The following is a 15,079-nucleotide window of genomic DNA, read 5'->3' as shown; positions in this document are numbered from 1 at the left end:
CTTTAAAGAAAATATGCCAAAAATATTATAAATAAAAGTCCATTGCAATCTGTGGTAGAAGCAATAAATATTGCGGTTTTGGAGATTACATAAGTGAGAGAAGGAAAAAGAAAAAGAAAAACAACGAAGCAGACATGTCTAGTTGGGGATACGACATGTTACCTGATTTCCATCTTTCTCAGCATCTGCTAAAAACTGTTGAGCAGGCAAATAAGGGGGAAGCCAGCAAATTGGATTCTCCACACATGCTTTAGTCATTTATCTGTCTCCTTGAAACAACAAGATGTAGTAAGATAGGAGCTTTGCATGCTATCTATCTGGTTAGATTCCCTTTTAATTTAATCTTAGAACTGAAAATTCTATTTTACCATTTTAAAAAAAAGAAAAAAAAGAAAAAGAACTGAAAATCCTATTTATTTAAACATTCAGTTTTTTCTTATTTAGGGTTGAGTCGTTCTCATTCAGTGGATATGCAGTGGACAGTAGATGCCATTAGTGTCTGTCACCCCTTTATAATGTTATAGCAATGCAAATACACTTCACCCGAGATGAGTATGATCCCTTTGGGCGAGACTAGAATTCTAAATTCTTCCTTCACATAGCTGCCTTTCACGTGTATTTTATTCAGTTTGTTCAGTTAGCCGGTATTACTTTCTACAGTTTTTCCCTCATTCAAACCATGACTTTGTAGTTCAGAAAGTTTTTTTTTTCAAATATAATCCTGTTCTCTCTTTTTTTTTTTTCGGTGGTTTTCAAGTTGCTTCTTCTGTTCTAGATTTATTTCTTATTTATGTATTGCTTTGTGATCTACAGGTGATTGCTAATAGAGCAGCTGAGATTCTTGGCCACAAACGCGGTGAAAAGTTTGTGCATCCAAATGACCATGTCAATAGGGCTCAGTCTTCAAACGATACATTCCCAACTGTAAGACTTTTGCTCTTTTCATTGTCTATGGACTCAATATATTTGTTCAGAATCTGTTCCTAAGATTGATTTGTTTGCAAGCATCTCCTAAAGAAAAACGGATAGACACATGAGTGAAACTTTTACACCCTATTACAGGTTTCAAGGATCACTTGAAGGACTTCGTTGATGTGCTTTCTATCTATTCATTCCTGTTTTATAGATATTTTATCCCTTATTTTTTCTTAGAAACCACTGCATTTTTGTTTCTGCTGTCAATTATGATACTTCTTTTAAGAGTACAAGTTGAATTTGTCTACACTGTAGGGACCAGTGGGACAGTATTAATATAGACAGGTAATTTAAGTATCCAGGGAGGAAGTCCTTAAGGTTAATTGACATTAATGGGTTAAGATCCACAATTTCAAGCATGCATGGCATACTTAACTAGGAACCCTATACCACCATGTCATCCCTATAACACAACTAGGTCATTAAATTGTGGTGCCACATGTACCTTAGTGGGAGTTGTTCCACCACTTGTTCTAAACTTCCCAATGGTAACAGATTCCCAGTTTCAAGCATCTGCCCATGCCAAACTCAAGTTGGGACCCCTATACCACCATTTCACCCTAGGTCATTCAATTGTGGCACCACACATAATAATACTACAAAAGAAACACATACAAAAACCAAAGAAGACACGGGCAACATTTGAAAGGAAACGAATAGCTTTATTGCATATAGAAAATAGGGCCAAGCTGGGAAAAATGTTACCAATTTAAATTAAAAGTGTAATAACTCTTTCAATGAAACGAGGCACTCCACCTATGGTTGTTTTGTTGGAAGATGGCATATCAATGGTTCAATCACTTTTAATAAGACTTCTCTCAATTGAAACCACACCTTAGATAGGTTCTTTAAATAATAATCCTCCTATATCTTAAGTAAAATTTCTTTTGTTAATATATAAAAACTTTGGGTCTGGGCAAATATTAATAAATAATAACTGACAACTTATAGAGGTTATTAACTTAGGTTGAAGTCCGAAGTTGGGATCGGCGATTTTCTGTCAAGATAGGGAGGTTATTAACTTATCAACTTTGGCAGGTTCTGCTGTACATGGAAGAGATATTTATTAACTAGATTATACCTAGGTGGTATGAGGTAGAGTATAGTTATTGGAAACTTCATAGTTGGATGGGAAGCTCGCTTCCTCAGAACTCGCTTTGGAAACTAAATTCTTCTCACTTCCCAAATTTAGGGGAAGCGCGCTTCCTACGCGTTTCCTCTTAATAAGATTACACTTTCTATTTAGGTTATTATTTCTTCCTAAAGGTATATTTTCTTCTTACGATGATATTGAAGCATTTAAAACTTGAAAACTCATCTTAAATTTCAAATGAAAATTATAAAAATCTTTTTTTCCAAAAATTTTAACATTAAATATAAAGGAATAAAACATGTGGGTGGGCTGCGCTTCTCGAGCGGATCCAAACCATAGATTTCCTGAGACATAGGAATTTATGGTTTATCGACTATTGTGCTCTTTGTATTATTGAATCGGGAGAGTCGATGGATCTTCTACTAGTACATTGTAAAGTAGCCAGAGAGGTATGGGGTAGGTTTGTTTCGGGATTGCTTGGGTAGTTCTAGAAAAATTCTTGGAACTATTCGAGAGTCGGGTGATGGCACCATGGAAGAGAAAAGGGAAGATTTTGTGGCAAGTATCCTCCTATCATCAAGGGGCACGGTTTGTTTTCAATAAACTAATTGCGTTAACTATATCATGAGTGAAAACATTACCATGCTTTAGATTTGTATCTGCCTATAATCTATGGCATGGTTGGAGAGAGATCTGCGGGGGGGACAAAAATGAACCCAAAGTGATTGAGGCTTGGGTCCCTCCTGTGCATGGAATGCTAAAACTAATTTCGATGGATCTCGTATGGGAAATCCTGGGTCATCCAACATTTGAGGATTGTTAAGGAATGAAGAGGGAGAGGTGATTTGGGCCTTTAGAGGTCTCATTAGTATTGCATATGCAAATGAGGCGAAGTGTGCGCAATCCATCAGGGCATCAAGATGCTTCTTAATGTGGACATGGACAAGGTAGTGGTGGAAGGGGACTCGCTCAACGTAATCAGATGGCTTCGGGGATCAAAACTGGTACCTTGGAGATTTGGAGCTTCCCATTTCAAATCCTTTCCCCATTAGGAATGAACTAAGCCTTTCATACCAAGCTCTAGGAGCTTGCTTCAATCCATATAAGGCTTTGTCCAACCTATAGACGTGATCGGGGTAAGTGAAATCTTCAAAATCGGGAGGTTGTTCAACATATACTTCCTCCATAATGTACCCATTTAGAAATGCACTCTTGGCATCCATTTGAAATAGCTTGAATCCCTTATGACAAGCAAATGCAAGAAGCATCATAATGGCCTCTTGTCTAGCTACGGGAGCAAATGTCTCATCATAATCAATGCCTTCTTCTTGGTTGGAACCTTGGGCAACTAGGCTTGCCTTGTTCCTTTGGATATTACTATTTTCATCTAGTTTGTTTGTATATACCCATCTTGTTCCTATAACCGGGTGATCTCTAGGTCTAGGAACTAGTTTCCAAACTTTGTTTCTTTCAAATTGGCTAAGCTCCTCTTGCATGGCAATCGTCCAAAATTCATCATTTTCAGCTTCTTTAATTGATATTGGCTCTACTTGAGATATGAATGCTAGGAATCTGCATACATTTATATATTGGGATCTAGTTTTCACGCCTTGTGTTGTATCACCTATGATTTGGGTAGTTGGGTGATTAACTAGGATCCTTTTTTCCTTTTCCATGATCTTCAATTGGTTCTTCATTTTTAGGCTCACTTTCTATACTAAGTTTCTCTAACGGATCAATAACACATTCAATCTTGTCAATACTTTGAGGAATTAGATCTTCTTCTTCATCTTCAATTATATTTTTGTTTTCTTCATTATATTCATCAAACTTTACATGAATAGCTTCTTCCACAATCAAGGTTCTTTTGTTGAATACTATATAAGATTTACTTCTAGAAGAGTATCCTAAAAAGATTCCTTCATCTGATTTAGGATCAAATTTGTGTAAGTTGTCCTTTATGTTCAAGATATAACACTTGCATCCAAAGATTCTAAGGTGACTTATGTTTGGTTTTCTATTGTTCCACAATTCATAGGGTGTCTTTATGGTGTGAGGCCTAATTATGACTCTATTGATTAGATAGCATGCGGTGTTGACCACCTCAACCCAAAAATGTCTAGGAATGCTATTGTCTTGAAGCATGGTTCTAGCCATTTCAATTGGGACTCTATTTTTCCTCTCAACCAAACCATTTTTGTTGAGGAACCGTAGGTGTTGAAAAGTTATGATCAATTCATTTTTCAATGCAATAGTTTTCAAATGAAGCATTTTCAAACTCAATTCCATGATCACCTCTAATTTTACTAACTGCAAAACCTTTTTCTTTTTGAACCATATTACACATCTTATAGAAATTTTCAAATGTTTCATCTTTATTAACCAAGAATGATACGAAAGTATATCTAGAGAAATCATCTATAATGACATATACATATTTCTTACCACCCAGACTAAATGTTTTCATAGGACCAAATAGATCCATATGCAAGAGTTGTAGTGGTCTAGATGAAGAAATAATGTTCTTGGGTTTAAATGAGTTCTTGGATTGTTTTCCCAATTGACAACTTTTACACATACTATCATTTACAAATTTTAATTTAGGCAAACCATCAACAATCTCTTTAGATAGTAAGCTAGAAATAAGGTCCATGTGGGCATGGCCTAGTCTTTTGTTCCAAACCCATTAATTGTCTTCTAAAGTAGAGAGACACTTCACGTTTTGGTATTGATGAAATTCTTGATAGAATTGTGATGGCAACGGTCACATTCAAGCATGTTAGGCGGTCTGCAAATGGTGATGTGGATAGTCTAGCGAGGGCAGGGGTGCACAAAGATAGCCTTGAGCAGTTCGATTTTCTTCCCCCTAGATTTTTATTGTAAAATCTTTATCGCTTTTTCGGTGTACTCCTGTTTAGGGACCTTCTTGGTCTGTTTTATTAATGAAAATCGATTTGCCATTCAAAAAAAAAAACATGTGAAACTGTAGATTCCTAAAACTTGTAATTCTAATTAGTTGCGAAGTCTTCCCTTCTACGTATAATTTTTACCTATATTAGTCTTTCCTCACTGCTCTTTTTATGTACTTCTTGTTCGCTTTCAATGAGGCTTTACATGCTTCAGAAAGGCTTTACATGCTCAATGTAGACCTTCAATGACGCTTCCCACACAGTCTCTTTACTTTATTTTGAGTTTTTTGCCTTATTGCTTTTTGCTTCCCGCATTTTCTGTTTTCTAAACCCCTCACTTCCCACTTTCGCTTCCTGCATTGCTTCTCGTACTCAGCTTCCCACTATGGCAACTGCTAGACAACCACTTCTTGGATATGATGCATCTTCTGTCTCTCCAATCTCTTTCTGCAACAATTTCCCCATCATAGAGAAAGTTGTTTTTAAATTGTGGAAGGTCAACCATTCAAAAAAAAAAAAGACAATTGTGGAAGGTCATTACAGCTTGCTTTGCAGGATACTAATAGCAGCTTAATAATACTTTTATCTTGTTTTCTGTATTCACTTCTTAATTGCAGACTTTGCTGTATATCCTTTCATCTGATCAATGTAGTAATCTTAAATCCCTGTGTTTGCACTTGGAATACGAGCTGCAGAGTTGCATATTTTTTATTCTCATATTCTTTTTTGGGACGGAATTTATTCTCATATTCTAATGGCTTCTTGTTGACGAAGTGTCAGGCTGCTAATAAATGCTTACTTATGTAAGTTAATCTTTTGACATGGACGTGAAATGTCAGACATAGCTACCCTGGAAGCTCAACATGCTGATACATCCTTAATGTTAATTCATAAAAGATTTTCATATAGGAACACCTATTTTAATTAATAGAAATGTATTAAAACAATACAGATAGTATGTAAATTATCCTCAAATGTGGCAAATGGTAATTTAAGGTTTCTTCCTAAGAGTCATGTCAGACATGTTTGACATATGCGTCGATGTGGCATTTCCTAAAAGGTGAGGGTCCTTGTATCTTGGTGCTAACGAGTGTATTGCTACTTTGGTCCAGGTCATGCACATTGCTGCAGCAGTTGAAATAAATTCAAGGTTTATACCGAGCTTGAAACAGTTGCGTACTTCACTGCATTCAAAGGTTGGATAATGCTTGTTCCTTTTTTTTACATCTGAATCTGATATAATGCATAGGTTTCTTTATATCTTTGTATGTCTAACACATGATGGAACCTTCTCACTTTGCTTGTGCTCGTACTGTGGATTCTTGTGCCAGATTGTACTGAAGTTAGACTTCTTACATGGGATACCTTAATTACATGTAAACCTGTTTTGCATGGCTACCAGTCCTGGGTTCAACGGAATGATTACTTGGTTATGTAACTAATTAAAGTACTTTGGATATTTGTTATTTCAATTTCTTTTATCGCAGCTGTTGGTTTCATTGCATGAGCATGAGATATATTGGAACACATGGATTTGTAACTTAGTATACCTTCATAAATAAAACAATTATTTTTATTATTTCACTTTTCAATATTTTTATTGATAAAAGTTAAAATGCATCCCATTTTTAGTATTTCTTATATATTCCAGTTAATTCTAATTTTCCTAGTCAATTGAATTGAATTATTTTCTCCACTATTTGTGATTTGACAAGGTTCCAAAAGGTGAATATTTTTTTTTGATTGCCAAGAATTCATTCACTAAGAGAAAAAAGAAGAACAAGGCGTCTCAGATGGTCAAATAGACACTGAGAAATTACACAGGAAAAAAAGGAAAAAACTATAAGATGAGATGAGGAAATTCTTACATTTTGTTTTGTTCCTTTCATCTCCATTTTTGTTTGGTTTTGCCCCCAATCTTTACTATACATTGTCCAGTTGCCCATCTTTTTCAGCAAACCCTTTTAGTAAAATTAAGTCTTGATTTTGAGACTTGTAGCTGGAGGGAGACATTAGGGGACAAGCAGAGGGTCTGCTATTTTTTTTGGGATTCTAAATTTCTAATGCTTAATTGCTATTATAATAGCAAATAATTCGTTAGATTTTATATTTATCCATTGAGATGTGATTGCTTTCTCAATTTTACTCATTTTAAGATGGTAGGACTTTGAGATGATATTTCCGGTTGAAATTTCATCTTTTGTAGTCCTTCTAGATGTTCCAGAACGGAAGGAGAAATTTCTCTCATAAATTTCTATATGTTGCAAGCAATTTTGGTGATGGAATAGTGTTGAGAAGGAAATTTCACTTTAAGATTCAGGTCCTGAATTTCCTCAATTTTCCTAATTCAGAAGCGAAACACAGAATACATGAGTATAGAATGATGTGTGAGGAGCATTTAATCCAAATTAATATGAATAATCACTGAATTCTTATTCGCTGGTACAGAAGGCGAATCACATCAACACTTTTAGCGCCTGCTACTGTCATATGAAGTAAAAGGAATGCTTGCTAATTTACTTCTTCTGGTAGGATCAAAGAGAAATATGATTGCTAGATCATCTCTTTTTCAATTTGAAGTTCATGGCAAACAGTGTTGTTTTGCATTTGATGGTGTTTGACCTAGGATTGCACGTTTTTGCTACAGCAGACTTGCCATTTACCCTTCCTGTTTCTAATTTCTTTTTTACCAGTCTCTTGAGTTCAAGGATATTATTAAGATTGGACGCACACATACTCAAGATGCAACGCCTTTAACTCTTGGGCAAGAGTTTAGTGGCTATTCTACACAAGTAAGCTTTTTGGACTTCATTTTCACTCAATATTCATGCTGTTCGATTAGCCAGAAGACATACTTTCATGGTACGGCTATCAACGAGTCAACACTATTTTTCTTATGTTGATATATAAGAACTCTGGTATCAGGTAAAATATGGAATTGATCGAGTGTTGTGTACTCTTCCACGCATGTATCAGGTAGGTAACTCAAATTTCCTTATTCAATTTGTTTTTCTTCTTTTTAGAGTCCTAATGTATTGAAACTATCTTTGAGCAGCTTGCACAGGGTGGTACTGCTGTAGGAACTGGATTGAACTCAAAAAAGGGGTATGCCTTTTACCATTTTTCTGCTTGATAGTGTGATCCTTTGTGGTGGTTGTGATGCTCATCGTTTTTTACGATCTTGATATCTGAAGCCCCCTTCTTTTGGGCTTTAGATTTCATATGCTTTATGTTAATGGTGGTTCTATGTAATGCTGCATTCGATCTATCTATTTAACTTCCCTGATTCTTATTCTTTTAAATTTCTTAATGAAGGGATACCTAGATATATTAGTATCAACAATAAGTATTACTTTTTCCGATTTTTACCAACCAATTATGCAATTGATATAGCCAATCGTATTGTTTTTAAAATAATCCAGATTTACAGTAATTCAAGATTCTCTTATTGTTGCAGCCCATAGTTTGAACAAATTGGGCCATATGCCTTGAGGGATTAAAATTACAGATAAAGTTCTCTTAGGTATATTTGTATTTTATATTCTTATACATGCAGGCTTTTGCTTTATTATTGTGTTTCAGAGTCATTTTGATCATATGCCGACCCCAACTAGTTTGGGACGAAGGCTGAGTTGAGTTGAGTTGAGTTGAGTTGAGTTGAGAGTCATTTTGATCAAATGCCCCTTGTATCTTTTGTATGCACATTTTTATGATAAATGAAAATTTAGTTGCGTCAATTTTTACACCTGCAGATTGTACTTTTAACATAAAACATATTTACTTCTGTTTGGTCTCAAATTGTCAAATGTTTGCATTTCATTGTAGGTTTGATGTAAAAATTGCTGCTGCAGTAGCTGAAGAAACCAGTCTGCCATTTGTAACAGCTGAAAACAAGTTTGAAGCTTTGGTTAATTTTTAAACCTCTCAATAGTTTTCATATTTCTCTCGTTGGTGTAGCAAGGGAATGTGTATGTGCTTCTAATTTATAATGTACTGTATTCTCAATCTCCTATTGATCATGTTACACCAGGCAGCACATGATGCGTTTGTTGAAACTAGTGGAGCCCTAAACACAGTTTCGACTTCTCTTATGAAGATTGCCAATGACATACGTCTCTTGGGAAGGTAACTATGTTATTTAGTTCAGTGATACCCTTGGATTGTGGCATAATCCAAGTTTCAGTGTTTGAAAACTCTTTGAGTCAATCATTGATTCGCCATTGTCAACTCAAATTTGGTCCTATAAAGTCTTTCCGTTGTCAATAGAAAACTCAATTTCAATTCATTTACTCGCCCGAGTCGACTCAGTTTTATCTGGGGCAAGTTCTTGTTTGAGTACGAATTATGGAAATTTGGTAAGGGTATCTTTGTACTTTGTCCCGGGATTAAATCCAGGCTTTCCTTTCTCTCTAATAAAATCTCAGTTATCTTTTGAAACGGCCGTGGGGGGTGGGGGGGAGGAGGATGAAGGGGGTGGTTGGGGCGTGGAGAAACAGCAAATATCCTCCTTAGCGTGGCAATAATTTTCCTTAGTGTGGAAATAATTTTGGAAACTTACTTTTTTTTTTCTCTATACAGTGGTCCACGCTGTGGTCTCGGGGAACTTATTCTGCCCGAAAATGAGCCGGGCAGCAGTATCATGCCTGTACGTTCTTTTTTTTTAACCCACACATTGTCATTTCATTTTATATTTTCTTGTTCAAATGATGGTTTAAGTGTCTCAAATTGATATTTTCTTGTTCAAATGATGATTTGTTTATTGTAAATTCAATTAGTTGTCACTTACACTTTCTCCTCACGGTTGTGACCATGACTTGTTCTATTTCAGGGCAAGGTTAACCCTACTCAGTGTGAAGCTCTGACTATGGTTTGTGCTCAGGTAACATTTACTCAGTTGCATCCTTGAACTTTAGAATAGTATGTAAGAAATGTTTCAAAATCAAATGCTTCTAGTAATGACTAATGAGGTTGGCACAGTGGCAATGAATGGTGTCAACTTGGAGAATTTGCATGAAGAATGTCAAATTGAAATGTTGGAAGAAATTTGAGTAGGATAACCAAGGGATCTTCACCACTCAGTCTCATAAGTTTTGACCAGGAAGGATGATACCTCTTGCCTTGAATTACAGTGTGGGAACCTTGATTCCTCTTATAGTAGATACTAGATACACTTTATCGGGCGGTGGTGGGAGACAAAATCATAACTTTGATTGACAGCAACATAAGTTGAGATCTGTGAGTACTAGCATGGTGTGCAAGGCAAGCAAAAAATCTATGCATCATCCCTTTATTCATTATGTGGTGTCTAGCGAGGTTTAGATTTAAACGCATTTCTTGTATCTCTTCTTGGTACTACCTTCCTTTTATTCATTATGTTGCGTCTAGAGAGGCTTAAATTTAGATAACTTTCTTGGATCTCTTCTTGGTACCTTGTTGGATTTTCCAGCAAAATGGGCAGAAACGGTTGGAGGTTGGACCGTTCGGTCTTTCCATATTTACCTTGGCTGCCCTTTTCTTTATAGTCAAAATCATAGTTTAAAACTCCCCGGCATCATGGACTCCCCGAGTCGACTCCCTTTTTCCGTTGGCCGCGTTCCACGTTTTGCCACCACCAAAGTCAATAAAAACTCCTTTGACTCTCCCTAGTTATGAATGCGTCATCCGAGTACTTAGCCATGTCAACAGCGTTCTTGGCAGCGTCCGCGCCGAGTCGACAAGAATTTTCTCCTTGCCTCGCATCCTCGTTTTGAAACACTGATCAAAATAATTAAGGACATTGACATAAACACAAAACTTATTATATGTAGACACTGAATGAATTGCTTGATTTAATCCTAAAAATCAGTCTCACTTTCCCTCATCCCCACTTCAGAATTGTATGCACCATTGTGGTTCATTCCCTATTAGAAATGTATTAGAATAACCATGATCCTTGACACTGATTTTGTGGCAGAGGAGACTATCTTGGATCAAGCAGCAGCTTAAAAATGAAGACATGGAAATCATCAATAAACTCAAACTCTTGTTTTCCTTATTCAATGCGTTATTTACACCTGTTAAAAGATACACATTGTGAATTTTGAGCCAATCAAGTTCATGTTTTTATTGTCAAGCGTTTGAGGTTCTTTATCTTCATTACCACCTTGCAAAAGTATCGAGACTTTATATAGCCATGTTGTGAGCTAATTTTCTTTGATGGATTTTCTTATTTCCCGGACCATTCTTCTCTTGTAAAGATGGCAAGAATTTACGTAACTGTGTTGGACGCTAATTTCTCTTCAAAATTCTCCCACTCTTTGCCTTTTTGCTATAACTTGCCCTTGCTTGTCTCTTTTTGCTAAATTACCATTCATATTGTTAGAAATGAGATTAGGGTTAGAGGAGAGGAAGAAGAAGAGGAGTGAAGGATGGAGAGTCTCCACTAGGGAGCTCTTCATGTAAATGATGTATATATGCCCAAATAGGGCATCCAATGTACAATGACTACAATACCCTCTAAACTACAAGTAATACCTAAACTTCCCTTCCATGTTATTCCCCACATATTATTCTCCTTGTTTTTAGGCCTCAATGCCTGCTAAAAGTTGGCCCTCTTTCCACTCTATTTTCCTTCTTTCGACATGTACCCTACTTAATGGCTCTAATCTCCCCCAATCTGCATCAAAAACTCTTTTCTTTATTCATATGAACTGTTCCTTATAGATGGGATTCCCCTGACCTATTCCATATTTTAACTATGGCATCTGTGATTACTGCCTATTTTTGCTCAAGTAAACTCCATCAACATACATAACCTAATCGGGATTGAGCCTCTAGTTCAATGATCATGGCTTTGTTCTTCAACGTGGAGGTCAGAGGTTCAATCCCAGCTTACCTACCAAAACAACCATACATAACCTACCTCTCCGATGTTCTGTCATTTAGATCTTTCTCATTCATTGATTTTCTTTTCCTCTTGATGTTTCTTCTAGTGCATCCCTCTTGACTATTGAGTTTTTGTAGTCTACCTATTGGGTTTGGATTTACTTCATCTAATTTTTCCCCATTGGTAACTTATGGGCCCTCTTTATTTTAATTTTTGTTGAATGATCAGAATTTTTATATTTAGTTGAACTCTTTTTAAGGACTCCCTTGTAGGCCTGGCATATTCAATTGTAGATAAACTAGAATGCCATGGACTATAGAGTATTGAGAAATTTTTTTTCTCTTGTGGGTGGTGGGTGTTTTGTGGACGTATTGGGGGTTGTTAATACTGAGAGGGTTATTAAAAGAAAGAGAACATGAGGCTTGAGCCTATATCTCAATTGGAAAGTCCTTCTTATGACAACCACGATGTTGTGGGGGCAGAGGTTGCTGCCCTTAGCCAAACATGACCACCACAAATAAAAACAAGAAAACAGTTACAAAAAGAGCAAGGCTCAAGCCAATGTTGCTTTGTTGGTATTTGGCTTGTATATTTTGGCTTTTTCATCTTTTCTTAGCTCCTTTGATCTTGCTGTATATATCATTATGGCTCTCTTTTTTTTATATTGATATTATTTGAGTGCTGTATTTTGTTTATTTGTATTATTTTCCTTGTGTGAAACAACCAGTTACTCCAAAAGCTTAAGTTGTTGGAGAAGGCGTTGTTTAATCTTTTATACTTTGTCACTCCCCTTCACGTGTGGCTCCTCTTTCTTTGGGTTGGCCTACATGTGGCACATTTGGTCCCACTTTTGGGTTGACCATTGCATGTGGATTTTTTGCTAACCGGGAGGTTTGAAGTCAGGACCTTTGCTCTGCTACCATCTGAAACGACCAGTTACTCCAAAAGCTTAAGCTGTTGCGTTATTTAATCTTTTATACTTTTGCACCTCGTTAATTGAAATTGATTAGTCAGCAACTTCCAGGTTATGGGTAATCATGTGGCCATTACGGTGGGTGGATCGAACGGCCATTTTGAACTCAATGTATACAAGCCACTTATTGCTGCCGGGCTTCTACGAGTACGTTCGTTTCTACAATATTGCCAATATTCAATGAGTACTGGGAAATTGTGTTATTTATTTTAGTTGTTCGTTTCTCATTATGTTGTTGGCCAGAAATGTATTGCATAACTTATTTGAGATTTTATTGACAGTCACTGAGGTTACTTGGGGATGCTTCTGCATCATTCGAGAAGAACTGTGTAAGGGGAATTAAAGCCAACCATCAAAGGATTTCAAAGTTATTACATGAGGTAAACTCAATTGTACTGGAATTCTACTTTTTGGTACCTCATTGTGAAAGTTCTTGGAGTAATCGATCAGATAAGACAATTTGATAATTTTATGGTACCTTGCAGTCCCTGATGTTTGTTACATCCCTGAACCCTGTAAGTTTTGTTGATAATTTTTTGTTGTTGTTGATAATGTCAGTTCATCGCATATTTCTTCCAGGAGTCCTTTTGTAATCATGTCAAGGATATCATTCTGAACATGTAACATTTTATACAGAAAATTGGTTATGATAAGGCTGCAGCAGTTGCCAAAAAAGCGCATAAGGAGGGAACTACTCTGAAGGTGATGATAATGCACAGACTTGTTTCTCTTCCGTGAATATTGATAATGGAATTCCTTACATTCATTTTAAATCAAAGAGTTCTAATGACTAGATTTTATGTTCTTTGTATGCGAAGATCAATGAGTTTGATCCTTTAAGTTATTAAGCATGCTATTTCACATACTAAGGTTGCAACTTGGGTCGGGTTTTACCAATTTACCCTACCCGCATCAACCCGAACCAAAAATAACATGGGTCGGGTTTAGAAATCATGGGCCTTGGGTCGGGTAGGGTTTCAGGTTGAAAAATCCCCAACCCAATCTCGAGTCTGGTCAGGTTCAAAGAAGAGAAAACCCAGAACCCGAAACCGTGCTATGATTTTCTTTAATATCTCATAAATCACATGCCAAATTATTTTCAAGTATTTCAATATAATTGTTTTAAAAGGCTTTTAATGTGAAAAAGTAGTTTCTTTCTTAAATTTACACACTTGAAAACTTAAATTTAGAGATTTTTAGTGTGAGGATTTGTTATTTTCTATGATCTTTGAAATTAACCACTAATAGTAAGCTAAACATTAAAAAAGCGACCCGACCCGACCTAACCCAAGAAAGGATCTCAGGTAGGGTCGTGTTTACGAATCTCGGGTTTTCCCATAAAGACTCGACCCAATCTGACCCAAGACAATATCTTGGGTAGGGTAGGGTAGGGTTATGGAAAACCCGTCCCGATGCAACCCTAATACTGACGGTACATATCACTGTTTGGTAGAGATATCTGGAGGCTAGTGTTGCCTCATCATGTTGAGATTAACTTTTTTACAAGTTATGTTTCAAGATTGGAAAACATAAATTGTTTTACTTGAATTCCTGTATTGACATATGCTCTTTTTTATCATTGATGCTCTGTGTGTTCGACAACACGGTATGACTGATATTTCGTACTATTTATGGTCAATTAGTCATCAAACCTTCCTTCGGTGAATGTCAAGTATCTTGGGAAATAACCTTGCATCTGGTTCTATTATGCCATGAACTTACAGTATATGCCATAGATGTTTGCTGAGAAGGAATTTGATTAGGGGATTTGGACTGCCACCTTTGGCTCTGTTAGTTGCAATGACCAATCTAGGAGAAGACAGGTAATAAACTGAATTAACAATGGAATTATGGACAAATAGAAAAAATGGCATGACTTCTAGGGGGCTTCAAAGTCCTTCTAAAGATCTAAGTGATGGATACTTGTTTCTTCTAGATCCTATTAAGTGGAAAACCTTCAGCTCATTATCCTTGATATTGAAGAGTGATGTAGTTAAATTAATGTAGGCCCCATTGTATTAATGTTTCAGTCTTTTTGCTTAAGTATTTCCTTTAGTTTGATATGGCCTATTATTAGGTTCTTCCTAATGGCATATGATTTAATTTCTGTTATGTAGCTTATATAAATGGATATGGGCCACGATTTCCCTTTCTTCCTCTTTCTTCTTCCTTCACTTCTCATTCTCTCATAGTCTCACTTTCTCCCTACGAATGTTAATGTGGGATTTCATCTTTAAAATGCTATCAAAATGAGTATTCTAAAT

The 15,079-nt window shown here is 36.3% G+C and overlaps 1 protein-coding gene across 2 annotated transcripts in view; it reads left to right on the top strand.

Moving 5' to 3' along the window:
* LOC143883244 (fumarate hydratase 1, mitochondrial-like) overlaps positions 1–15,079 on the top strand; it is a 29,182-nt gene that overhangs the window by 5,866 nt on the left and 8,237 nt on the right. For both annotated transcript variants that reach the window (XM_077386593.1, XM_077386597.1), the window contains exons 5-17: positions 814–924; positions 6,090–6,173; positions 7,671–7,769; positions 7,903–7,953; positions 8,033–8,082; positions 8,803–8,884; positions 9,008–9,102; positions 9,556–9,622; positions 9,806–9,856; positions 12,867–12,962; positions 13,097–13,195; positions 13,301–13,330; positions 13,452–13,517. In XM_077386593.1, coding sequence (XP_077242708.1) covers positions 814–924; positions 6,090–6,173; positions 7,671–7,769; positions 7,903–7,953; positions 8,033–8,082; positions 8,803–8,884; positions 9,008–9,102; positions 9,556–9,622; positions 9,806–9,856; positions 12,867–12,962; positions 13,097–13,195; positions 13,301–13,330; positions 13,452–13,517 — 981 coding nt within the window. The remainder of the gene's footprint in view (positions 1–813; positions 925–6,089; positions 6,174–7,670; positions 7,770–7,902; positions 7,954–8,032; positions 8,083–8,802; positions 8,885–9,007; positions 9,103–9,555; positions 9,623–9,805; positions 9,857–12,866; positions 12,963–13,096; positions 13,196–13,300; positions 13,331–13,451; positions 13,518–15,079) is intronic.

This window comes from Tasmannia lanceolata, unplaced genomic scaffold (assembly GCF_043159265.1).
Source record: "Tasmannia lanceolata isolate RefF3 unplaced genomic scaffold, GAP_Taslan_0.1 ptg000002l, whole genome shotgun sequence".
NCBI lineage: Eukaryota > Viridiplantae > Streptophyta > Magnoliopsida > Canellales > Winteraceae > Tasmannia > Tasmannia lanceolata.
The sequence above is the reverse complement of the archived record's forward strand: the minus strand, read 5'-3'. Positions and strand labels throughout refer to the sequence as shown.